The sequence below is a fragment of the Carcharodon carcharias genome, chromosome 5 (genome assembly GCF_017639515.1).
Source record: "Carcharodon carcharias isolate sCarCar2 chromosome 5, sCarCar2.pri, whole genome shotgun sequence".
Classification (NCBI taxonomy): Eukaryota; Metazoa; Chordata; class Chondrichthyes; order Lamniformes; family Lamnidae; genus Carcharodon; species Carcharodon carcharias.
This window is the reverse complement of record NC_054471.1, coordinates 139,556,177-139,582,399: the sequence shown is the minus strand read 5'-3', so window position 1 is coordinate 139,582,399 and position 26,223 is coordinate 139,556,177. Positions and strand designations below refer to the sequence as shown.

The 26,223-nt window shown below is 43.3% G+C and overlaps 1 protein-coding gene across 1 annotated transcript in view; it reads left to right on the top strand.

Annotated features, from left to right (window-relative positions):
* The window catches only part of LOC121278251 (amine sulfotransferase-like), a 59,476-nt gene extending 37,072 nt beyond the window's left edge, over positions 1–22,404 (top strand). The window contains exons 7-8 of the mRNA XM_041188478.1: positions 2,618–2,789; positions 22,289–22,404. Of these exons, the coding sequence (XP_041044412.1) occupies positions 2,618–2,789; positions 22,289–22,404 (288 nt within the window). The remainder of the gene's footprint in view (positions 1–2,617; positions 2,790–22,288) is intronic.
* Positions 22,405–26,223: the final 3,819 nt, after the last annotated feature.

Sequence of the window (26,223 nt, the reverse complement as noted above, 5' to 3'; positions counted from 1 at the left end):
GTTCCTCCCCCTCACTAAACCCAGTGTTCCCCAGCATTTCTGGTATGTTATTAGTGTCTTCCTTTGTGAAGACAGAACCAAAATATGTATTTAGTTGGTCAGCCATTTCTTTGTTCCCCACTATACATTCCCCTCTTTCAGACTGTAAGGGACCTACATTTGTCTTCACCAATATTTTTCTCTTCATATACCTATCGAAACTTTTACAGTCAGTTTTTATGTTCCCTGCAAGCTTACTCTCGTACTCTATTTTCCCCTTCTTAATCAACCCCTTTGTCCTTCTATGCTGAATTCTAAACTGTTCCCAATCCTCAGATCTGTTGTTTTTTCTGGCCAATTTGTATGCCTCTTCCTTGCATCTAATACTATCTCTAATTTCTCTTGTAAGCCATGGTTTGGCTACCTTTCCTGTTTTACTTTTGTGCCAGACAGGAATAAACAATTGTTGCAGTTCACCCATGCACTCTTTGAATGTTTGCCATTGCCTATCCACCGTCATCCCTTTAAGTAACATTTCGCAATCCATCATAGCCAACACGCACCTCATACCATTGTAATTTCCTTTATTAAGATTCAGGACCCAAGTCTCAGAATCAACCATGCCACTCTCCATCTTGACGAAGAATTCTAACATCATATGGTCGCTCATCCCCAAGGGGCCTCGGATGACTAGATTGCCAATTATTCCTTTCTCATTACACAATACCCAGTCAAGGATGGCCTGTTCTCGAGTTGGTTCCACAATGTATTGGTCCAGAAAAACACTGCAGGAATTCCTCCTTTACGGTGTTATTACTAATTTGATTTGCCCAATCTATATGCATATTAAAGTCACCCATAATTACAGATGTTCCTTTATTACATGCATCTCTAATTTCCTGTTTAATGCCATTCCCAATATCACCACTACAGTTTGGGGGTCTATATACAACCCCCATGCGCCCTAGCCTAAATTGACGTGCGATGTCGTCGGGCGTGCGTCCCGATGTCATCTCACAGTCTCGCGATATTTTGTTCGGCGGACACATGCCAGAGTCGGCAGCACACCCGCTGATAATTAAAAGGCCTATTAAGGCCATTAGCAATTTAATTAATTTCAAATTTACACTGCCCATCCAACCTAACAGTTGGCGGGCAGGTGAAAAGGTCAAACGGCGTTTACATTTTTTTAGGAAACCTCATCCATGAGCAGGATGAGGTTTTCTAAAGCAAATAAACATTAAATAAAACTTTATTTTTGAATTAAAATAGAATCACATGAGGGGACATGTTTTAATAAATTTTTATTCTCTTTGTTATTTTTTTCTGCCCAGCACTTCAATCTCCCTGAGGCAGCTCTGTGCCTCGGGGAGATTGAAGCACTCTTTCTTGCGCATGCACGAACTGTGTGCCAGGCCCGTTCTCCCTCCTTCCCCGCCTGCACAGGTAGCGCTGAGTGCTGCCGCTCACAATCCACGCAGGGCGGGCTTTAATTGGCCTACCTGCATGCAATTGCGGTGCAAAGCTGATTGTGGGTGGCGGGCAGCTTCCCAACTGTTCCAGCCTGCCCCCCGCCGATCACCCCTGCCAAGGGCAAAATCCTGCCCAATGTCTCATGTCCGTATGACTTCTTGAGAGTTGAATTCAATTTCTGTTTTTGTTCCAGGTTTCCAGCTTTTATATTATTATTTTGTCCGTTTGCAGTATCTGAACTGTGTGGAACAGCCTAGCACTTTCTGTAATTGGACATTTTGATAAGTGTTGGCCTCAGTGTATTAACATAATAATTTGAGTTGCTCTAGTTATGTTTTCAAAACTAAGGATAAAATCTTGAAAGAGGGGAATGAACAAATGGTTTTATTACAGTTTTGTTCCTAAAGAAAATACTTGCATTTATATAGCACCTTTCATGACCTCAAGATGTCCCAAAGTGCTTTACAGCCAATTAAGTAACTTTTGCACTTTAGTCACTTGTTACTTAAGAGCAAGATTGGAGAAAAATTGCTCTGGTTTCTATACAGGTAGTTTCATGATTTCATGCTTCCAGCACAAAGAGTAGATGGCTGCAAGCAGCTATTGGGAATTAATGAACTAAGGCAAGATTGAAAGGCATCAGATATGTGATTCTGCCAGCTGTGGGTCCATGCCAGGAGTACAGACTCCTAAAGAAAAGATCATTCCATTGTGAAGTAAAATCATAAGTACTTTGTTTACCATTATCCCAAGGGCAATTAGGGATGGGAAACAAATGCTGGCCTTGCCAGTCACTATCAGATGTCCATTGAACAATTAAAAAAAAATGCAACGCTTTTATAATGTTGTTTCACATAGCAACCAGAGCAATTTTTCCTACAATGTTACCTGTTCTTGTCATTCAGAGCATTAGACCTGAGATGAATCAATAACTTTCCAATGAATTTTGGCAGGCTTAACTTAAAAACCTGCAGTTAAACTTCTAGAACTTAGAGCATATATCAATAGTTTCATTATCTACCCAATTTTTAGCAATATTAGTTATGGAATGATTCAGCACAGGATAACCAGTGAATAATATGGGAGATATTTCATTTTAAAGTGTCAAAAACGCTGTTGCCATTCTTAAGGATAAGTAATCGTTTACTGTATCGACACTCGGCAGGATCTTAGAGCATCAATACAAACGATTTGCAACTTTGTTGGAAGACAATTGGGTGATGAAAAACTGGACTGTGCGATGGAACACTGCAGGTTCGATATTATGAAGAAGAATCCAATGGCCAACTATGAAGGAATTCCCAAAAAATCTGAAGAAGGAACTTTTTTACGGAAAGGTGCGTAATATGAATTTTTTTTGAATACTGGTAGAATTATAGAGTAGTTACAGCACAGAAGGAGAGCATTTGATCTGCCATGTCCATGTCGGCTCTGTGTGAGCCACTCAGCTAGTCCTACTTCCTGCCCTTTTCCCTATAGTCCTGTTAATATTTTTTCTTCAGATAACTATCTAATTCCTGTTTGATTGAATTTGCCCCCACCACACTGTTAGGCTGTGCATTTAAGATCCTAACCACTTGCTACATAAAAAAAAAACATTTCCCTCATGTCGTCTCCAGTTCTTTTGCTAAACAGCTTAAATCTGTCTCCTCTGCTTCTCAACCATTCCGCAATGGGAGGTTTCTTCCCATCTCTTCTGCCTGGACTCCTTGTGAACCTCAATACCTCTATCAAATCTCCTCCCAACCTATTCTAAGGAGAACAGCCAAAGCTGTGATAATCTATCCATGTATCTGAAATCTCTCATCCCTGGAACCATTCTCAGAATTCTTTTCTGCAATCTTTCCACCGCCTTCGCATCCTTTCCAATGTGCTGTGCCGAGAATTGGCAGTTGAGGCTAAACCAGTGCTTTATGGAGGTTCACAAAACACCCTTGATCTTGTATTATGAAGTTGTGCTCCTGGTGTTGCTCATTTTGGGAACACTTTTCAGAACACTGAGAGGTCAGTGTGTTAGAATGAAAATCATGTGAATATGCTGACCTCAGGAGCTAAGTCCCTGATGAGCATTCCTATTGTGCAAAGTTATGTAATTGGAATATGAATTTGTAATACCTACCTCGTGGAGCAGAGTTTCTGGTAGAGCAGTTAATATTGCATCTGTCTGTCTGTAAGTATCCATAGTCCACAAAGGACATAGGCATCTCTCTCTGCTTTCGAGGGAGATAAGTGAGTCTGGGAAGAGTGTCCTGCAGTCAGCATCACAGTAAAGCAGTAATCCTGCAGTCAGCATCATGGTGAAGCAGTAATCTTGCAGTCAGCATCGTGGTAAAATAGTCTGGAAAGAGTGATCTGCAGTCAGAGTTGCAATGAAGCAGTCTGGGAAGAGTGTCCTGCAGTCAGTATCATGATGAAACAGTCGCTTCAAAAAGTGACATCAGCACAAAGGTGAGAGCTGATTGGTGAGTACTGGGTAAGTGTTTTTCTCCAGTTTAAAGTAGATTAAGCTAAGGGAAGGTAAGGGTTCTAGTTTTTATTTAAAGTATATAAATAATTTAATGTTTTTTACTGTATTTAACTTAAAGTATTTTTTTTTTCAACTAGAAGCATGGCAGGGCAGCTCAGTCCCATGTTATGTACCGCCTGCAATATGTGGGAAGTCCTATATGCTCCTAGCACTCTGACCGACCAAGTGAGCAGGAAGTGCGATCAGCTGCAGCAACTTGAACTCCAAGTTTCGGAGTTTGAGCAGAAGCTGGAGGCACTGAAGAGCATCTGCGAGGCTGAGAGTTTCGTGAATAGCACGTTTTTAAACATGGTCACCCCACAGCTTAGGGAAGTGCAGACAGAGAGGGAATGTGTGATCATCAGTCAGAAGAAAGGTATCAGGGAGATAGTCAGGAAATCCCCAGGGTGCATCTCACTCGAGAACCATTTTTCCGTGTTGGAAAACGGTGAGAGTGACGGTTCCTCTGGGGAGTGCAGCCACGCTCATGGCACTGTGAGTGGCTCAGCTGCACAGAGGGTGAGGAAAAAGAGGGGAAGAGCAATAGTGGTGGGAGACTCAGTAGTAAGGGGAGCAGACAGGCGTTTCTATGGCTGTAGACGTGACTCCAGAATGGTATGTTGCTTCCCTGGTGCGAGGGTCATGGATGTCACTGAATGGCTGCAGGGCATTCTAAAGGGGGAGGACAAACAGACAGAGACTGTGGTACATATTGGTACCAACAACATAGATAGAAAGAGGGATGCGGTCCTGCAAGCAGAATTTTGGGAGCTAGGAAACAGATTAAAAAACAGGACCTCAAAGGTAGTAATCTCTGGATTATTTCTGGTGCCACCTGCGAGTGAGTATAGAAATAGGAGGTTAGTCCAGACGAATGTGTGGCTGGAGAGATGGTGCAGGAGGGAGGGCTTTAGATTTCTGGGACATTGGAACCATTTTTGGGGGTGGTGGGACCTGTACAAGGCGGACGGGTTGCACCTGAACCGGAATGGGACCAACATCCTTGTGGGGAGGTTTGTTAGTGCTGTTGGGGAGGGTTTAATCTAACTTGGCAGGGGAATGGGATCCTGAGAGGAGGTTCAGCAGGGGGAAATGCACAGCCAAAATTAAGAGAGAGAGGAAGTGAGTCTGGAAGGCATAAAAATGATAGGCCAGCTAAGGCAAAAGGGAGTTTGGCAAGGTTGGATGGTATTTATTTTAATTTATTTGTTAGACAAATAAGGCAGATGTGTTGAGGGCACAAATTAACACATGGAAGTATGATGGCATTGATGTCACAGAGACATGGTTGAGAAAGGGACAGGATTGGCAGCTCAATATTCCAGGATATAGGGTCTTCAGGCAAGACAGGGAAGGAGGTAAAAGAGGAGGGCGTATCGCGATATTGATCAAGAGTCAATTACAGCAGTTAGGAGGGACGACATCTTAGAAGGCTCTTCAAATCAAGCCATATGGATAGAACTGAAAAACAGAAAAGGAGCAATCACATTGCTGGGAGTGTACTATAAGCCCCCAAACATTCAGAGAGAAATAGAAGAGCAAATATATAGACAAATTTCAGAAGGTGTAAAAATACTAGGGGATTTAGTGGGGGATTTCAATTTCCCCAGCATTAACTGGGTTAGTCATAGTGTGATAGATTTAGAGGGAGCAGAATTTTTAAAATGCATCCAGGAGAGCTTTTTAAGTCAGTACGTAGAAGATCCTACAAGAGAGGGAGCGGTCCTGGACTTAATTTTAGAGAATGAAGCCGGGCAGCAGTAGAGGTATCAATAGTGGAGCATTTTGCAGATAGTCATCGTAACTCTGTTAGATTCAAGGTTTTTATGGAAAAGGACAAGGATGGGCCAGAAATCAGAGTACTAAATTGGGGGAAGGCCGATTTTAAAAAGGTCAGATATGATTCGGCCAGACTGGACCGGGAGCAGCTACTTTTAGGTAAATCTGTGTCAGAGCAGTGGGACTCATTCAAGAAGGAAATAGGGACAGTACAAGGCCAACATATTACAGCAAAGAAAGAAGGTGGGTCCAACAAATCCAGGGAACCCTGGATGTTGAGGGATATACAGGATTGGATAAAGAGAAAAAGGGAGGCTTATGGCAGATACTGAGGGCTCAAAACAGCGGAAGCCCTTGAGTATAGAATTTGTAGGGGGGAGCTTAAAAAGGAAATTAGGAGAGCAAAAAGGGGACATGAAAAAACATTGGCAGGTAAAATAAAAGGAAAATCCAAAGTTATTTTACAAGTACATTAAGAGTAAGAGGGTAACTAGGGAAAGAGTAGAGCCCATTAAGGACCATAGTGGTGATTTGTGTGTGGAGCCGGAAGACGTAGGCAGGGTTCTAAATGAATACTTTGTGTTGGTGTTCACAAGTGAGAGGGATGACTTGGGTATGGAAATCGGGCAGAAGTACTGTGATATAATTAAAGAAATTAGCATAGAAAGGGAGGAGGTTCTAAGTTCTTAAAAGCAGATAAATCTCCAGGCCTGGATGAAATCTATCCCAGGCTATTGAGTGAGGCAAGGGAGGAGATAGCAGGGGCGCTGACAATAATTTTCAATACCTCTCTGGACACAGGAGAAGTGCCAGAGTGCTGGAGGACAGCCAATGTGGTACCATTATTCCAGAAGAGAGGAAGATATAACCAGGGAACTACAGGCCAGTCAGTCTAACCTCAGTGGTGGGGAAACTATTGGAAGCAATTCTGAGGGACAGAATTAATCAAGGACAGTCAGCATAGTTTTGTTAAGGAGAGGTCATGTCTGACCAATTTGATTGAATTTTTCGAAGAGGTGACCAGGCGTGTAGATGACGGCAATGCATTTGACGTAGTCTACTTGGACGTCAGCAAGGGTTTTGATAAAGTCCCGCATGGGAAACTGATAGCGAAGGTAAGAGCCCATGGTAAGAGCCCAAGGCAATTTGGCAAATTGAATCCAGAATTGGCTGAGTGGCAGGAAACTGAGGGTGATGGTCAAGGAGTGTTGTTGTGACTGGATGCCTGTGTCCTGTGGGGTTCCACAGGGATCGGTGTTGGGTCCCTTGCTGTTTGTGATATATATAAACAATTTAGACTTGAATGTAGGAGGATTGATCAGTAAGTTCGCGGATGATATGAAACTTGGTGGGGTGGTAAGTAATGAGGAGGATAGCCTTAGATTACAGGAGGATATAGATGGGCTGGTCAGATGGGCTGATCAGTGGCAAATGGAATTTAATCTGGAAAAGTGTGAGCTGATGCACTTGGGCAGGACAAAAAAGGCACGGTAATACATGATGAATGGTAGGACCCTGGGAAGTACTGAGGATCAGAGGGACCGTGGTGTGCATGTCCACCGGTCCCTTAAGGTAGCGGGACAGGTAGATGAAGTGATTAAGAAGACATATGGGATACTTGCCTTTATTAGCTGAGGCATAGGTTATGCTGGAACTGTATAAAACTCTGGTTAGGCTACAGCTAGAGTAATGCGTGCAGTTCTGGAATCTGCATTATAGGAAGGATGTGATTGCACTAGAGAAAGTGCAGAGGAGATTTACTAGGTTGTTGCCTGGGCTGGATAGTTTTAATTAAGAGGAGAGGTTGGATAGACTGGGGTTATTTTCCCTGGAGCAGAGGAGATTGAGGGGGGATATGACTGAGGTGTATAAAATTATGAGGGGCATAGATAGGATAGACAGGAAGGAACTATTCCCCTTAGTGGAAGGATCAATAACCAGGGGGCATAGATTTAAGGTAAGGGGCAGGAGGTTTAGAGGGGATGTGAGGAAGAATTTTTCACCCAGAAGGTGGTGGGAATCTGGAACTCACTGCCTGAAAGGGTGGTAGAGGCAGAAACCCTCATAACATTTAAGAAGTATTTGGATGTGCAATTGCGATGCCATGGCATACAGGGCTATGGGCTTAGTGCTGGAAAATGGGATTAGAATAGTTAGGTACTTGTTTGACCGGTGCAGACTGGATGGGCCAAAGAGCCTTTTTCTGTGCTGTAGCCCTCTATGACTCTAAGTGGTTATCGCTTGAGGGGTACCACTATGCATCAAACTTGGCCGACCAGGAATCTCTCCCACTCGTACCACCTGCCATGAGTGGAAGGATTAGCAGGCTGATTATCAACTTGTTTGGCCACATCCTGAACACACTTTCCATGGCTAACAACTCCTAGGAAAGGAATTGACCCCAGAGCTTCTGGCTCAGAGGTAGGAGCACTAATCACTGAGCCACAAGACCTCCTGAGTGTCATATCAGGTGACATTAAATTGAACTGCATGAGTATCTGGATAGGAATAGTTGCTGTGTGTATAAGGATGAACTTGGATGGAAAAGATTAAATACTGTGTGGAATATTCTTGACCAGGAATGCAGTTGATCAATGATGAATTATGTAAGATAAAATGCTAAGATAGTAATGCTGGAGGTTTACTTAATTTAGCTTTAGGAGTCTTTGCAGAAGAATAAAATTACTTCTGCTCATTTCCTGCTTTTAAGTTTTTTCTAAACCCTAAATATCATGTGACTAAAAACTCCTCATTTTGCTTGGTATTAAGCAACATAAAGACAAAGATGCTAACAAGTCATGGGAATACACAATAAATGGTACGATACTGAGATATGTAAAGGGATTGAAGAACCTTTGGATACACGTTCACAGATCTCTGAAGATCACAGAATCACAGAATCTTAATGGCACAGAAGGTGGCTGCACCAGCTCTCCAAATAAGCAGTATGACCTAGTGCCATTGCCCTGCCTTTTCCCTGTACCCCTTCACATTGTTTCTATTCAAATAATCATTTAATGCCCTCTTGAATGCTTCGATTGAACCTGCCTCCACCACACTTCCAGGCAGTGCATTCCAGACCCAAAGCACTCATTGTGTAAAAAAGTTTTTTCTCACGTCACATTTGCTTATTTTACAAATCACTTTAAACCTGTGCCCTCTTGTTCTTGATCCTTTTACAAGTGGGAACAGCTTCTCTCTATCTACTCTGTCCAGCCCCCTCATGATTTTCAAAACTTTATCAAGTCTCATTTCAGTCTTCTCCTCTCTAGGGAAAAGAGTCCCAACTTCTCCAATCTATCCTCATAGCTGAAGTTTCTCATCCCTGGAACCATTCTTGTAAACCTCTTAAACCCTCTTCAGTATGTTCACATCCTTCCTATAATATGATGCCCAGAACTGCACACAATATTCCAGCTGAGCTCTAACAAGTCTCTTATATATATTCAGCATAACCTCCCTGCTCTTATACTCTATGCCCCTATTAATAAAGCCCAGGATACTATATGTTTTATTAACTGTTCTCTCCACCTGTCCTGCCACCTTCAATGATCTATGCACAAATACACCCAAGTCTTTCTGCTCGTGCACCCCCTTCAAAATTCCACCCCTTATTTTATATTGTCTGTCCATGTTCTTCCTACCAAAATGCATCAACTCGCACTTCGCTATGTTGAACTTCATTTGCCACCTATCTGTCCACTCCCCCAACTTGTCTATGTCCTTTTGAACTTCCACACCATCCTCCTTGGAGTTCACAACACTCCCAAGCTTTGCAAATTTTGAAATTGTCCCCTGCACACCAAGATCTAGATCATTAATATATATCAGGAAAAGCAAAGGTCCCAATACCGACCCTTGGGGGACTCCAGCCTGAAAAATATCCACTGACCATTACTTCCTATTTTTCAGCCAATTTTGTATCCAAGTTGCCACTGTCCCTTTTATTCCATGAGCAATAACTTTTCTCACAAGTTGGTTGTGTGGCACTGTCAAATGCCTTTTCAAAGTCCATGTACACCGCATCAACAGAATTACCCTCATCGACCTTTTCTGTTACCTCTTCAAAAAACCCCAGCAAGTTAGTTAAACACAATTTCCCCTTTAGAAATCCTTGTATGCTCTTCCTTATCAACCCATATTTTTCCATGTAACTACTAATTTTATTCCAAATAGTTGTTTCTGGAGTTAAACTGACTGGTCTGTAATTGCTGGGCTTATCCTTACAATCTTTTTTGAACAAGGACATAATGTTTGCAATTCTCCAGTCCTCTGGCACCAGCCCCGAGTCTAGGGAAGACAAAGATTATGACCAGTGCCTCTCCAATTTCCAATCTCACTCCCTTCAATATTCTTGGATGCATCTCATCTGGTCCTGTTGCCTTGTCAACTTTAAGTACTGATAGTCTATTCAACAGTTCTTAGTTATCAATTTTGAACCCTTCTAGTGACAGGGTTTCCTTGTCTGTCCCCATGGCCTGGGTAGCATCTACCTCTTTGGTAAAGGTGGCTGGACAGGTAGATAAGGTTCTTTGGAACAGAGGAGGCTGAGGGAAAGCCTAAATGAAATGTATAATTTGTTAGGGGTCTAGATAAAGTGGACTGGAAAGCCCTATCTCCCATTGTTGAGGGGTCCGTAACCAAGAGATATAGAATTAGGATAAGTGTTGGGAGGTTTAGGAGTATTTGGTGGGAATTTCTTTACAACCAAAGGGTGGTGTGGATCTGGAACTCACTGCCTGAATGGGTGGTGGAGGCAGAAACCCACATAACATTTAAAATGTACTTTGGCATGCACTTGTAATGCAAGTCTACAGGCCAAGAGTTGGGAAGTGGGATTAGCTGGAATGAATAAATGGCCTCTTTCCATGCTGTAAATTTCTTTGATGCCATGCCAAAATTCTCCAAGAGTTGCATTAGCTCACTACTGGAGTTACAGTAGAATCTTCTGAAAAAGGGTCCCTGTTGTTATTGGAAGTTTGCAATTTACCTTGTATGGAGTGTGTTACAATCCCCATAGAGACCAATAACCTTAAAAGAAATAAATGCCCAAACAATCCAAGTCGCAGTCTCAAAGTCCTGTAGACTCTGCCTCCTGTACGTAAGGGGATGCATTTTACTTGCCACCTCCCAGCGTGTTTCTCGGGGGAAGCACATTTAAAAGGGTGGATTCCCGCCACACCACCTTCCTACCCACTCCTGAGCCCATAATACATGAGGTGCACGGGCACCAAAACTGACAGCCCACCCCCTGTATTGAAATAGATAATCAAGGGTCAATTAGGTTTGTTACCAAGCCAATTGACCCCGATAATATGCTGCCCATTCCATAAAATGTCACGTGCAGTTTGGTGGAAGTGGGCAGCCCAAACTTTTTTTGAACTACATTCATCAAAGTGCAGGAAAGAAGTGGCTTGGTTTCGATCTTTGGAGGCTGCCCTTTACAGATCGGGTGTGGCCCACCTAAGTTGGAAAACCCCCTTTCTTCCTAACCTCCACAGCCTTAAATCCAACCCTCTCCCATGCCCCACCTCCCTGACTTGCCAAAACTCTCCCTGCCCAAAACTCCGGACTTACCAGCTTCGGGGAATCATGGGCCTTCGTCCTCCCCTTTTTTCCGTCCCGGCAGTGGCCATTTATGTGCTCTTGGCACTGCCAGAACTAATGGAGCTCCCAGCTGATCAGATTGGCGGGCAGGTCCAGATGGTGGGACCTCCTCCCCAGAGAAGGACGGAGGTCCCACTCAGCCCTTGTTAAGCCTGCCCACAGCAGGTTATTGGCTGTGGGGCGGGCTGGCATGGAATGGGTTGGCTCTATGCCAACTTTGTTTCTGGTGGTGGGGGTGAGGGGTGCAGGAAGTGCCATCCGCACCGCCCCCCCCCCCCCCCCCCCCCCCCCCCCCCCCCCCCCCCCGGTTTTGTTCAGTCCAAGGTCTCTCACATTTCCCACTCACTGGATTTGGCCTTCGAGTTGCTTTCACTAGTTTCCTGGATACGATTAACACCAACAAGGCACACTTCCACGAACCCTCTCTCCCATGGGTGACGACAGTCCTGATGGCATAGCTTTCCAGAGTGCCTTTTCAACCAACCAACCACTAACACCCTGATTTGTAGTCTGGTCACCTCTGGTTAAAAACACTCAGCCCTTTAGTGTGTTTTAGCTGTTCACACAGTTTTTAGGTTTTAGTCCCTTTTAGCTAGCTTCTACATTGCTTCACCAAGAGCTCCCCTCTGTCCTCTTTTCTACCAAACATAAAACTGAACTTTTTTTTAAAAGAGAGATCTGTTTGCTTCTTCTGAGCACCTTAGTTTTTTTTTTTTACAGTACAACAAGCTGAAACCCAATACTCTAATTTCTAATTTCTCAGAAATGACCTCACAGCCAGGAATTCCAAATCGACCCTCTTCACAGAAGCTTAGTTTGGTTTCACTTTTGGCTTTGGATGGTCTTAAAAATGCAAGTTTTTTGCAAACTGTAGAGTTAGCCCCAGGTGGAAGATCTTTCTGCCTCATACAAGGTAAACAATGCCAATGGGGCCTGCAAAAGGGTTGGAACTAGGGTGGGTACTCCCTACACATAGAGATCCTATTCTCTGGCTCTATTGCAACCTGGAATATGGTGGAAGGCTGCTTATGCAGTGAAGTGAGTCTTTCTAGTTTCACATATGCAAATATTGGTCCCAATGTGGGGCTTCTAGTCATGGAAGTGGCCGGAACCCATGAAGAAATATGTGTTATTCTTTAATTTTTTGACATTCGGCTCCATTCTCAGGCGTTGAGAAGTAGAGCTGGAGTCAGGGATTGTGGAATCTGGGTGACCCCTCTCTATCCCTCTCTGGCATTCTGGCTGCATGGTTCTGGCAGGCACCAATAACCTGCCCATAGTGGTGCCTTGCCGAGTGAATTAGTTCCCTCTCATTGATGCTGCAAACTCTGGTGGGGTCAGCACTGGAGAACATCAGCAGGCACTATTACAATAGTTACAACAGGATTGTGTCTCAAGGTATTTCTTCTTCCAATAGAAGCTGAAACTAAGTTTATGAAGAGGAAAATGAATGAAAGGAAATTATCGAAGAAGGAGGCCATTCAGCTAATCTTAATTCATTTATCCAGAACGTCCATAAAGTCCCCCCATTGCAACATCCAATTACTTATTAAATGATTCCAGGGGTTTTGCCTTCACTACACTATCTTGAGCTTCATGCAGTGTGATGATCGGTTTTTTTGTGTGAAGAAAACATCATGATATTGGACCAAAATTTATATTTTGCTAGTTTGAACCAGTGCTTCCTTGTACTATTCACACATTATCAAATAATTTTCCAGAAATATTTTTTCCTTATCACTTTTAAGTTGCATACTTTCATGAGGTTAGCGGCCTATTTAAATTGTGCATGCTAAATGGCAAGTAAGAAGCAGTGGATCTACCATTCTGCCCAATTTTCCTTTTCCATTACAGTTAATGGAAAATTGGTAGCATTTAAAAGGGGTGACTGGCCTACCTGGTGAGAGCAGCTTAAATTGGCCTCAGCTCTCGGATGTCTCTTTTCAGGGCTGAAAATTACTCTAATCTCCCCAGTATAACTCATATTGCTAACAGTAAAAATGATCCTCATAGCTTTGCGTTGCTTTCAATGCTTGAATATTTCTCCTGTGTATCAGGAAACAGTCCTCAATGTGGTGTGATCAGAGCACTGCATTGTTTGACCGTGACCTTCTCTGATGTGTAGTCCACCATCTTGTCTAGGTAATTCAAGGAACTATTGGTTTTGTTAATTTCTGTTTTGCATTTGAGATATGGGTTGTTGAGGTTGTTAAAACTCCTATGTCATCCTTAGCATTTCAACATCATTCATGAAGTACCTGCAGTACTTCTCACTTGACCTCATTAAATCTGCCAATTTAAATCTGCAAAATTACATATTTTTCCAACTCATTGTCATTTATAACCAGCCTCCTTTGATTTTCTTGCTGTTTGTATTGAGTTAATGAATCCAGGTCATTGATGCAAATTAATAACATTCATAGTTCCAACATTGAGACCTAGGGGAGAATTTTCTCCCCATCGGGGGTGCTGAGTGGCAGCGAGTGTGGCGGGCATGCAGACATTTTATGTGGGTGGGCCAATTAAGGCTTGCCCAGTGTGACACCTTCACGAGTTAATTAGTTCCCTCTCATTGATGCTGCAAACTCTGGTGGGACCAGCGCCGGAGAGCATCAGGCACTATTACAATAGTTATACCAGGATTGTGTCTCAAGGTATTTCTTCCTCCAATAGAAGCAAAAACTAAGTTTATGAATAGGAAGAGGGAGCTGAGCATTCCCTGTGTGGGCGGGAGGAGGAGAGAGAGTCGGGGCTCTCGCATGCAGGCAAAAGAGCGCAGAAATCTCCCGGAGGCACAGAGCTGCCTCAGAAGGATTAGCTTGATTATTATGAATTGAAATAAAGAAAAAAAAAATTCAGACATGCCCCCTCATGTGACAGTGTCACATGAGCTGGGACATGTCAATGAATTTTAATGAAAATTTTTATTCCATTATAAAGTCTTCATGAAACCTCATCCCAGTCTTAATAGGTCTTTGACAGTTCAGTGGGCACGCACCGCCGAACTGTAGATTGGAATGATGCTCGGTGATGTCAGGATGCATGCCTGATGTCACTGCGTGTCATTTTACGTGTTGGCAAGCAGGGCCTGCCCCCGCATGCCGTCCAGAAGATTCAGGCCCAGGAGGATCTTATTTAGCACTTCCATCCAAAGGTAACTCCCCCCTTATAAGTACCAACTGTTTTCTTACCTTCACCCAATTGCTTATCTATACCCAAGATTTACCTGAACCCCCACATTTTCCCAAAATATACTTTATTCATAAAATTTATAAAAGTACATTATGTAACATTTCAAAGTTGACATTACAAAATGTGCAAAACAGATGAGTTTCTTTCAATATATTTTGTGGTACTTTGAGGTGCCTCATCACACTTATAAGGCTGAATTTTGCCGTCGGCAAGCAGGGGCCGGGGCCCGCTTGCTGACGCGCAAAATGACTCAGAATGACATCAGGCGGAACCCCCGATGTCATCCCACCCCATTTTAAATCTTCGGGAAGGCAGGGGCGCAGCAAAATCAGCTGCGGGCCTGCTGACCTGTCAATGGCCAATTGAGGCCATTGACAGGATCATTAAAACAATTAAAGGACCTGCCCATCCAACATTAAGGTTGGTGGGCAGGCCAGGAGCCCCGCCAGCTAATAGATAAAACATGAAACCTCATCCATTGAAGGTTTCATGTTGGGATTTAAAAAGTTGAGTAAAGTTTTAATGAAATTTATTAACATGTCCCATCTCATGTGACATTTTCATATGAGGTGGACATGTTAAGGATTTTTTTTCTCTACTTTTAATGTTTGTACAACTGACAGCGATCTCCCTGAGGCAGCATTTAGCCTCAGGGAGATGTGCGCTCTTTTGTGCGCATGCGTGAAAGAGCGCACTCTCGCAATTGGTGAATCCTCCCCCCTGCCCGCACAGGAAGCGCATAGTGCTTCCCGCCGGGCAGGACCTAATTGGCCCGCCCACTTAATATGTCAGCAGGGCCCACTTCTCCAGCGGGGATCTGCTCCCCGCCCACCGGAGATTGGGTTGGGCCTGCCTGCCCGGTAGGCAGAAAATTCTACCTATAATTACAAATTATATTTACAGTTCTCACTTCATGTCGAACATACAGCCCGAATGACCGGAAACTATAAAATCTGTTGGAGTACATAGGAACAGGAATAGGCCATTCAGCCCCTCGAGGTTGCTCTGCCATTTAACTGGATCATGGCTGATCTTCTACCTCTACTCCACCTTCCCATACTCTCCCCGTATCCCTTGATGTCATTGGTATCTAGAAATCTAACCTTGCTTTGAACATATTCAGTGACTGAGCCTCCAAATCCCTCTGGGGTAGAGAATTCCAAAGATTCACTACCCTCTGACTGAAGAAATTCCTCCTCATCTCAGTCCTAAATGGCCTACCTCATATTTTAAGATTAATCCAACCAGGGGAAACATCCTTCCTGCATCTACCCTGTCGAGCCCTTTAAGAATTCTGTACACTTCAGTAAGATCACCTCTCATTCAGGCCATTTCCTCAATCTCTTCTCATAAAACAATCCTGCCATCCCAAGCATAAGTCTAGTGAACCTTTGTTGCACTCCCTCTATGGCCAGTACATCCTTCCTTAGGTAAGGAAACAAAAACTGTACACAGTACTCCAGGTGTGGTCTCACGAAGGCTCTATACGATTGCAGCAAGACTTCCTTACTCCTGTACTCAAATCCCCTTGCAATAAAGGCTACCACTTGCTTTCCTATTGCTTGTTGTACCTGCATGTTAGCTTTCAGTGACTTATGAACAAGAACACCCAGGTCTCTTTGAACATCAACACTTCCCAATCAAGAAATATTCTGCATTTCTGTTTTTCCTGCCAAAGTGGATAACTTCACATTTTTCCACATTATATTCCTTTGCCATATTCTTGCCCACTCATTTAGTCTGTCTAAATCTCCTTGAAGCTTCTTTGCGTCCTCCTCACAATTCATATTTCCACCAAGTTTTGTGTCATCAGCAAACTTGGAAATATTACGTTTGGTCCCCACATCCAAATCATTGATATAGATTGTGAATTGCACTAAGCAAACAGGGATATACAGCCAGCCCGACAACTTGTAAACGTGGAACTGAGCCACAGACTATGCAATATCTCCTGCAATGCCTATCGCTAGAGGAACCCTGCACTGTTGCTGATCTTGCTGAATTCGACAACAAGGCGCAAAAATGTGTCCAGTTCTGGCTAAGCCATGTATAGACTGTCCATGGACACGATAAGATTAAGAATAGCACTGATCCTTGTGATACCCCACTAGTCACAGCCTGCCAACCTGACAATGATCCTTTTATCCCTACTCTCTGTTTTCCGTTCATAAACCAATCCTCAATCCATGCCAGTATATTTCTTCCGATCCCATGAGCTCTAATATTGTTTACTAATTTCCTGTGTGAGACCTTTTGGAAAGTCTTTTGAAAATCCAAATACGCCACATCCACAGGCTCCTTCTGTTCTATTCAGCTAGTAATATCCTCAAAAAACATATTTATCAAACATGATTCCCTTTCATAAATCCGTGTTGACTTTGCCCAATCACATCATTATTTGCTAACTGCCCAGTTATCACATCCTTTAGAATAGATTCTAGCATTTTCCCAACTACTGATTGTCAGGCTAACAGGTCTGTAGTTCCCTGCTTTTTCTCTCTCTCCTTTCTTAAATTGTGGGGTTACATTAACAACCTTCCAATCTGCAGGAAACATCCCAGGATGTATAGAATTTTGAAAGATGGTCACCAGCGCATCCATTATCTCTACAGCCACCTCTTTCAACACTCCAGGATGTAGATCATCAGGTTCAGGAGATTTATTAACTTTCAGGCCCATTAATTTTTCCAGTACTACTTTCTTACTAATACCAATTTCCTTCAGATCCTCAATCTCACTAGACCATTGGCTCCCTATTATTTCAGGGAAGTTTTTTGTATCTTCCTCCATGAAGAGAGACACAGAGTATTTCTTTAGTTTCTCTGCTATTTCCGTATTACCGATTATTAATTCTCCATTCTCTGCCTGTAATGGGCTCACATTTGTCTTTACTAACCTTTTCCTTCTTACATATCTATATAAACTTTTGCGGTCTGTTTTTATGCTCCATGCTAGTTAAATTTCATTTTCTATTTTCTCTTTCTTTATCAATTTCTTGGTTCTCCTTTGAATTTTAAAATGCTCCCAATCTTCAGGCTTACTACTTTTTTTCAGCAAATTTATAAGCCTCTTCCTTTGGTCTGATAGAGCCCTTAACTTCTCTTATAAAAACAAAAAAACTGCGGATGCTGGAAATCCAAAACAAAAACAGAATTACCTGGAAAAACTCAGCAGGTCTGGCAGCATCGGCGGAGAAGAAAAGAGTTGACGTTTCGAGTCCTCATGACCCTTCGACAGAACTTGAGTTCGAGTCCAGGAAAGAGCTGAAATATAAGCTGGTTTAAGGTGTGTGTGTGGGGGGCGGAGAGATAGAGAGACAGAGAGGTGGAGGGGGTTGGTGTGGTTGTAGGGACAAACAAGCAGTGATAGAAGCAGATCATCAAAAGATGTCAACGACAATAGTACAATAGAACACATAGGTGTTAAAGTTAAAGTTGGTGATATTATCTAAACGAATGTGCTAATTAGGAATGGATGGTAGGGCACTCAAGGTATAGCTCTAGTGGGTTTTTTTTTTAATAATGGAAAAGGAAAATCTTTATAATTTGTTGGGAAAAAAAAAAGAGAAGGGGGAAACAGAAAGTGGGTGGGGATGGGGGAGGGAGCTCATGACCTAAAGTTGTTGAATTCAATATTCAGTCCGGAAGGCTGTAAAGTCCCTAGTCGGAAGATGAGGTGTTGTTCCTCCAGTTTGCGTTGGGCTTCACTTGAACAATGCAGCAAGCCAAGGACAGACATGTGGGCAAGAGAGCAGAGTGGAGTGTTAAAATGGCAAGCGACAGGGAGGTTTGGAGACCTGCGGTCTGTCCGCAAGAATGACCCAAACCTCCCTGTCGCTTGCCATTTTAACACTCCACCCTGCTCTCTTGCCCACATGTCTGTCCTTGGCTTGCTGCATTGTTCAAGTGAAGCCCAACGCAAACTGGAGGAACAACACCTCATCTTCCGACTAGGGACTTTACAGCCTTCCGGACTGAATATTGAATTCAACAACTTTAGGTCGTGAGCTCCCTCCCCCATCCCCACCCACTTTCTGTTTCCCCCTTCTCTTTTTTTTTTCCCAACAAATTATAAAGATTTTCCTTTTCCATTATTAAAAAAAACCCACTAGAGCTATACCTTGAGTGCCCTACCATCCATTCTTAATTAGCACATTCGTTTAGATAATATCACCAACTTTAACTTTAACACCTATGTGTTCTATTGTACTATTGTCATTGACATCTTTTGATGATCTGCTTCTATCACTGTTTGTTTGTCCCTACAACCACACCAACCCCCTCCACCTCTCTGTCTCTCTATCTCTCCACCCCCCACACACACACCTTAAACCAGCTTATATTTCAGCTCTTTCCTGGACTCGAACTCAAGTTCTGTCGAAGGGTCATGAGGACTCTTTTCTTCTCCGCCGATGCTGCCAGACCTGCTGAGTTTTTCCTTAACTTCTCTTGTTAGCCATGGTTGGATCACTTTTCCTGCTGGCTTTTGTACCTTTGCACAGGCTGACTCCAGCTTTAGCACATCCCTCAGCATGTAGTCCTGGCCCTTAGAATGTGCCATTCTGCAACATTTAGTCATCGGCAGCTCTTTGAAGTGGAAGCCCAGATCACCACAGCTTTAAGCTTAATAGCCTTTTATAGAGAACCATTATCAAATACCCTCTGAAAGCCTAGATATGACCATGTCATAAGGCATATCATAGTCCACCCGGGTTACAGCTGCCTCCAGTAAATCAAGAGGCAGAAATTGGACTTTAAAAAGGGTGCGAGGGATAGGCCAGAAAATTATCGCTGGTCAGTTTGACTTTGATGGTGGGCAAATTACTTGAATCAATTCGCAGAGACAGGATGTCACTTAGAAAGGCACGGATTGATCAGGGATAGTCAGCGTGGTTTTGTTAGGGGGAGATCATGTCTTACTAACTTATTAGAATTTTTTGGGAAGTAACAAGGAGGATTGATGAAGGTAGTACAGTGGATGTTGTCTACGTGGGTTTTAGTAAGGCATTTGACAAGGCCCCAAATGGCAGACTGGTCAGAAAAGTAAGATCTCATGGGATACAAGGGAAGATCCAAAATTGGCTCAGTGACAGGAAACAAAGGATAATGGTCGATGAGTGTTTTTGTGATTGGAAAGCGGTTTCCAGTAGTGTTCTACAGGGCTCAGTGTTGAGGCCTTTGCTGTTTGTTGTATGTGTTAATGAATTGGGCTTAAATATAGAAGGCATCTTTGGGAAATTTGCAAATGACACAAAGATTGGCTGTGCAGTTGATAGTTGTTGTCCCCAGAAAGTTATCAATGGTTTGGTTGAGTGGGTGGACAAGTGGCTAATGGAATTCAGTCCAGAAAAGTGAGAGGTAATGCATTTAAGGAGGGCTAACAAAGCAAGGGGATACTCAATAAATGGGGAGGCTATTAAGAGGGGTTGAGGAAGTGGGAGACCTTGGAGTCTCTTGAAGTGGAGACCATGTCCACAGGTTCCTGAGGGTGGTAAGTCAGTTAGATAAGGTGGTAAAGAAAGCATATAGAATGCTCTCCTTTATTGGACAAGCTATTGAATACAAAAGCAGGGATATAATGCTGGATCTGTATAAAACTATGGTTAGGCCTCAGCTGCAATTTTGTGTACAGTTCTGGTCACCACATTCCAGAGCAATTATATCCTTCTTGTAAAGAGTACAGATGAGATTTACAAGAATGTTGCTAGGGCTGGAAAATTGCAGCTATAAGGAAAGATTGGATAGACTAGGGTTGTTTTCCTTAGAACAGAGGAGGCTGAGGGGTGACAAAATTATGAGAGGCCACAGTCATGACTTTCAGAAGGCTTTCGACAAAGTCCCACATAAGAGATTAGCATGTAAAATTAAAGCACATGGGATTGGGGGTAGTGTATTGAGATGGATAGAAAACTGGTTGGCAGACAGGAAACAAAGAGTAGGAATAAACAGGTCTTTTTCTGAATGGCAGGCAATGAATAGTGGGGTACCACAGGGATCAGTGTTGGGACCAGCTATTCACAATATATATTAATGATTTAGTTGAGGGAACTAAATGTAATATCTCCAAATTTGCAGATGACACAAAGTTGGGTGGGAGGGTGAGCTGTGAGGAGGATGCAGAGATACTTCAGTGTGATTTGGACAAGCTGAGTGAGTGGGCAAATGCATGGCAGATGCAGTATAATGTGGATAAATGTGAGGTTATCCACTTTGGTAGCAAAACCAGGAAGCAGGTTATTATCTGAATGGCTATAAATTGAGAGAGGGGAGCGTGCAATGAGACCTGGGTGCCCTCGTACATCAGACACTGAAGGTAAGCATGCAGGTGCAGCAGGTGGTAAAGAAGGCAAATTGTATGTTGGCCTTCATAGCGAGAGGATTCGAGTACAGGAGCAGGGATGCCTTGCTGCAATTATACAGGGCCTTGGTGAGGCCACACCTGGAATATTATGTGCAGTTTTGGTCTCCTTATCTGAGGAAGGACGTTCTTGCTAAAGAGGTTTACCAGACGGATTCCTGGGACGGCGAGATTGACATCTGAAGAGAGATTGAGTCGGTTAAGATTATATTCGCTGGGGTTCAGAAGAATGAGGGGGGATCTCATAGAAACCTATAAAATTCTAACAGAACTAGACAAGGTAGATGCAGGAAGGATGTTCCCGTTGGAGGAGGAGTCCAGAACCAGGGGTCACAGTCTGAGGATACGGGGTAGACCGTTTAGGACTGAGATGAGGAGAAATTTCTTCACCCAGTGAATGGTGAGCCTGTGTAATTCACTACCAAAGAAAGTAGTTGAGGCCAAAACATTGTATGTTTTCAAGAAAGAGTTAGAAATAGCTCTTGGGGCAAAAGGATCAAAGGATATGGGGAGAAAGCGGGAGCAGGCTATTGAGTTGGATAATCAGCCATGATCATAATGAATAGCAGAGCAGGCTCAAAGGGCTGAATAGCCTACTCCTGCTCCTAGTTTCTATGTTTCTGAGTAGACAGGAAAGTCCTGTTTCCCCTAGCTGAGGGGTCAATTACCAGGGGCCATAGATTTAAGGTGATTGGTAGAAGGATTAGATCAGACATGAGAAAAACCTTTTTCACCCAGAGGGTGGTGGGCGTCTGGAATTCACTGCCTAATTTGGTGGTTGAAGCTAAAAAGCTGAACACATTTAAAAGGTACCTGGACCTGCACCTGAAGTGCTGTAACCTGTAAGATTATGAAGCAGGTGCTGGAAAGTGGGATTAAAAATGAGCAGCTAGTTTCTTTTTTCTCTCTTTATGGCTGCGCAGACGCAATGGGCTGAATGGGCCTATATCTATGCCATAATTTTTCTATGGTTCTATGGATGTCATTGTACCTGTCTTATTGGCATAAAATGGGCAAAGGACCAAAGGATTCTTGAAAGGCTGATTTATTGTTGGGTTGGGCCATTTTTCCAAGTGTCCTTGCCAAACATCTAAAACAAACATTATAACTAAATGAAAGACCATCTATGACCACCTTATCATAATTGAAATATGATATGTAGAACAGGAAATAGGGCTGCTCTCCTTAGGCTTCTTCAGTGACCATTGCAGCCGAAGCAGCAGCTACCCACGAAAAGCAAGTTTCTTTTAAAAATTCAGAAATGCCACCTGTAAATCCAGGAGGGATAAGATGCTGTCCCAACCCCACATCCCAAGACACCATCTCCCCTGCCCTTCCTCTTTTCATTTGCTTATTGGAATGATCATTTTCATGTATTTTCATTTTTGGTTTCAGGTACAATTGGAGACTGGAAAAACCATTTCACCGTGACTCAATCTGAAATGTTTGACAGAATTTTCCAAGAAAGAATGAAAGATGTGCCAATAGAGTTTATCTGGGATAATGAATAATAAAATGTAAATGTTAACAGTATGTGACATTCTAGAAACAAATGAAAGAAAATGTTTGCAGACAGTGCATAAATGTATGTCTAAACAGGTTATTTGTGGTGAGTTATGCTAAGAGTGAATTTATACATTTTAAATATAGATGAATCATTCAACGTATGAAAGCTTAGTTACAGGATGAGCATTAACCATTTGACCACTATTAATCAATTAAATCCTGTGGATTGGCAAAAAATTGATAATTTGGATTTTCTTTTTTGTTTTATGGTTGGAGAATACACTTATAATTTCTGCATGGAAAGCAATGAGGTAGAATCTCAAAACTGAAGAGATTTTCAACCATATTAAAAAAATGTGTAAAGTAGAGAATAGCTATGTATTATTTCCAAAAAGAATAGAATTTTGTCATGTATTTCTTAAAGTTAATGCTTGGGAAAAGCAATGGAGCATGCATAGTCTCAATGATTTTTTAAATCCAACATCAGAGTTTGGATATATTAGTTTCTGTTGGAAGTTCTTTCAGCTAGTTAATGATTGTTTTATTTTTCCATGAAAAGATGTATAAATGTAGATATTCAGCTGTAAGATTTAAAAATCAATCACCACAAAACACTAAAGACATCACATAGAATTACATTTACTGCACAGGAACAGGCCACTCAGCCCAATTATGAACTATGCCTCCTCCCTCTCATCCCCTTTTCAACATATTCTCCAATTACTTTTTCCCTTGTGTACCAGCTTCCCTTAACTGCATTTATGATATTTGCCTCAACCACCCTATGTGGTACTGTTTGAAATCTTGGTGTTGTGTTTGACCCCAAGATGAGCTTCTGATCACATATCTACTCTATCACTAGGATTGTTTACTTTCAGTTCTGTAACGTCACATGAAAGTTGATGCTGCCTCAGCTCACCTGCTGCTGAAATCCGTTTATATGCCTTTTTACCTCTTGATATTACTAGTTCAATGTATTCCTGTCTGCCCTCCCATCCACCACCCTACCTAAACTTGTGCTCATCCAAAACTCTGCTGCCCGTATCTTAACTCCATGTCTCATTCACCCACCACCCCTGTGCTTGATAATATACGCTGGTTCCCACAGCACCTCAATTTTAAAATCCACATCCTTGTTTTCAAATCCCTCTATGACCTCATCCCTCACCATCTCTGTAACCTGCTCCCCCTACAGGCCATTGTCATCTCTGCACCACTCCAAATCTGTCCACTTGTCCATCTTTAATTGCTCCACCATTGGCTACCATGCTTTTAGGTGCCTTGATGCTAAGCTCTGAAATTTTCTCCCTAAACATCTCTGTCTCTCTAACTCTTTCTTTTTTAAGACTCACTTCCAAAATGACCTTCCTTGACCAAGATTTTGATCATCTGCCCTGCTTCTGTGGCTCAGTGTCAAAAAATGTTTTTATTGGTATTGCTCTTGTGAAGCACCTTGGGATGTTTTGTTATACAAAAGGTGCTTTTTAAAGCCAAGTTGCTTTTATTGTTGTACTAGCGACTTCCACATTTAGTATAGACTCACTGTCTGTTTGTCTTTCCTCTCCCCTATGGAACAACAGCTTTCATAACTTTGTCACCATCTGCATGCTGTTTGTTTGACTCCGTGCATCTCCTAGATAGTACATGGATATTAATTCCTGTGGCAGGGATGCTGATCATTTACTATCCTGGATGATACTGAGCTTGCACGTGTGTTGCAGCTGCATTCATTCAGGGAGGTGATGACAATTCCATCACACTCTTGACTTGATCCTTGTAGATGGTGAAGAGGCTTTGAGGGGTCAAAGTGAGTCACTTGTCCCAAAGTAGCAAGGGTGGAATTTTATCTGGCAAGGGTTGAGAGGGCAGCCCAGGTGCATGCGAGGATTTAAAGTGCCCCCACACCCCCAAAAATGAGAGTGTCTGGGGGACTCAAATGTTCCCGCTGACCTCTGCGTTTAACAGGGGCATGCTCGGAAGTGAGCAGGAAACCCCCATGAAACTGTCGGGCCAGAAATTTAAAGATGTTAACTAGCAATTAATTCACAATTTAACCTAACATTCTAGATTTAACTGCCCGAGCACAGGTTGTGGACCAGTGTCCACAAGTTGAGAGCACAGCAGGACGTCATGTACCATTGAAACCGGAATCACTTAAATAGGGAAACTAAATAGCTGGAGCCATGCCTATAGGAAAGCCATAGCTTGTGTCTATGGAATGTGAGTTCCCCGATTTACAGGATAATAACTTTTAGTGGAAGTCATTTTACATATCTTCTAATCTTACCTGCTGTCAGCCTTCACGGCAGTATGATCACTCCATAGGACTCTCAGAGCAGCAGATGAAAGGAGGCAATACCCCAAAAATAAGGCCGACACACGTTAGCGGCCAGAATTTTCCGGCTGACGTGCAGATGGCATAGCCCGCATGTAAAATGACATGCGAGCATGCCGAGGTCAGCACGCGCCATCGCGATATATCAGTGGGCGGGCGCGCTCAGTTCACCCGCCATTAATTGAAGGGCTCGTTAAGGCCCTTAACTTGCCAGTTGTCCATGATTTTGAGGAGCCCGTGCCCGGGTCAGCGCACGGGCCCAACGGGAAGGTGGGTAGGAGATTATTTAAGAAAACTTTTGCAATGTTAGGATATGTGGACTCAGAGGGGTTGTTCATGTTTTTCATGAAGTTATAATTGATGAAAGTGTTTAAGACATACCTGTGTGATTGTTCGTAGTTCTCATCAATGTCCAAGAGGTTTTTGTGTAAAGTGAAAGCATTCTGCAGACAGCATTCTTTTTTGGCCTTGTAGCTTTCCAGAGGCCTCCATTTAGCCTGGAGCTATGGGTTCTGACCTCTCCAGTGGAGGCAGCTCCCCTGAGGAGGAAGGAAGAGATAGAATCAGGAGGAGGCCAGGACTGGACAATCAGCCTCCAAGGGAGCCACCTTTGGGTGTTCAGGCGCAAGCACAAGGGGCGCAGGGCCAAGAGGTTGTCCAAGGTTCAAGGGCCGCAGACGATGCCATTATCCTGCTGCTAGAGTATACAGGTGGCGAAGTAGCTACCTCAATATGACTGAGGTGCAGTGCCAAAGGAGGGTCCCATTCTCAAGGGAGACAATCAACTATATCTGTTAGATGATTGGCCCTGGGATCTCCCCTAACTGTGTGGGAGGACACCCCATGCCAGCAGCTCTGAAGTTCACTGTTGCCCTCCACTTCTATGCCTCTGGCTCCTTCAAGGGCTTGGTGGGTGATCTTTGTGGTGTCTCCCAATCAGCTGTCCATACTTGTGTCAAGCAGGTTACAGACGCTCTGTTCAGATGGGCATTGACCTTCATCCACTTCCACTGTGACCAGGCAAGTCAGACACAGCGAAACAGAGGCCTCGCAGCCATTGCTGGCATCCTCCACATCCAGGGTGTTATAGACTGCAGACATCAAGGCGCCAGCTGGTGAGCCCGGTGCCTTCATCAACAGGAAGTGCTTCCACTCCATGAATGTGCAGATGATGTGCGATCACAGAATGCTGATTCTACAAGTCTGTGCAGCTCCCATGACACCTCCATCCTGAGACACTCTCAGGTGCCGGGGCTATTCCGTACTCTGGCTCGGCTAGATGGTTGGCTGCTGGATGACAAGGACTATCCCCTGTGAAGGTGGCTCATGACGCCAGTACGCCATCCAAGAGCAGAAGCTGAGCATCGATACAATAGGAGCCAGGGCGCCACAAGGGCTGTGGTGGAAAGAGCCATTGGTCTTCTTAAGATGCGCTTCCGTTGCCTGGACCGCTCAGGAGGCGCACTCCAGTACCCTCCAGATCGCGTCT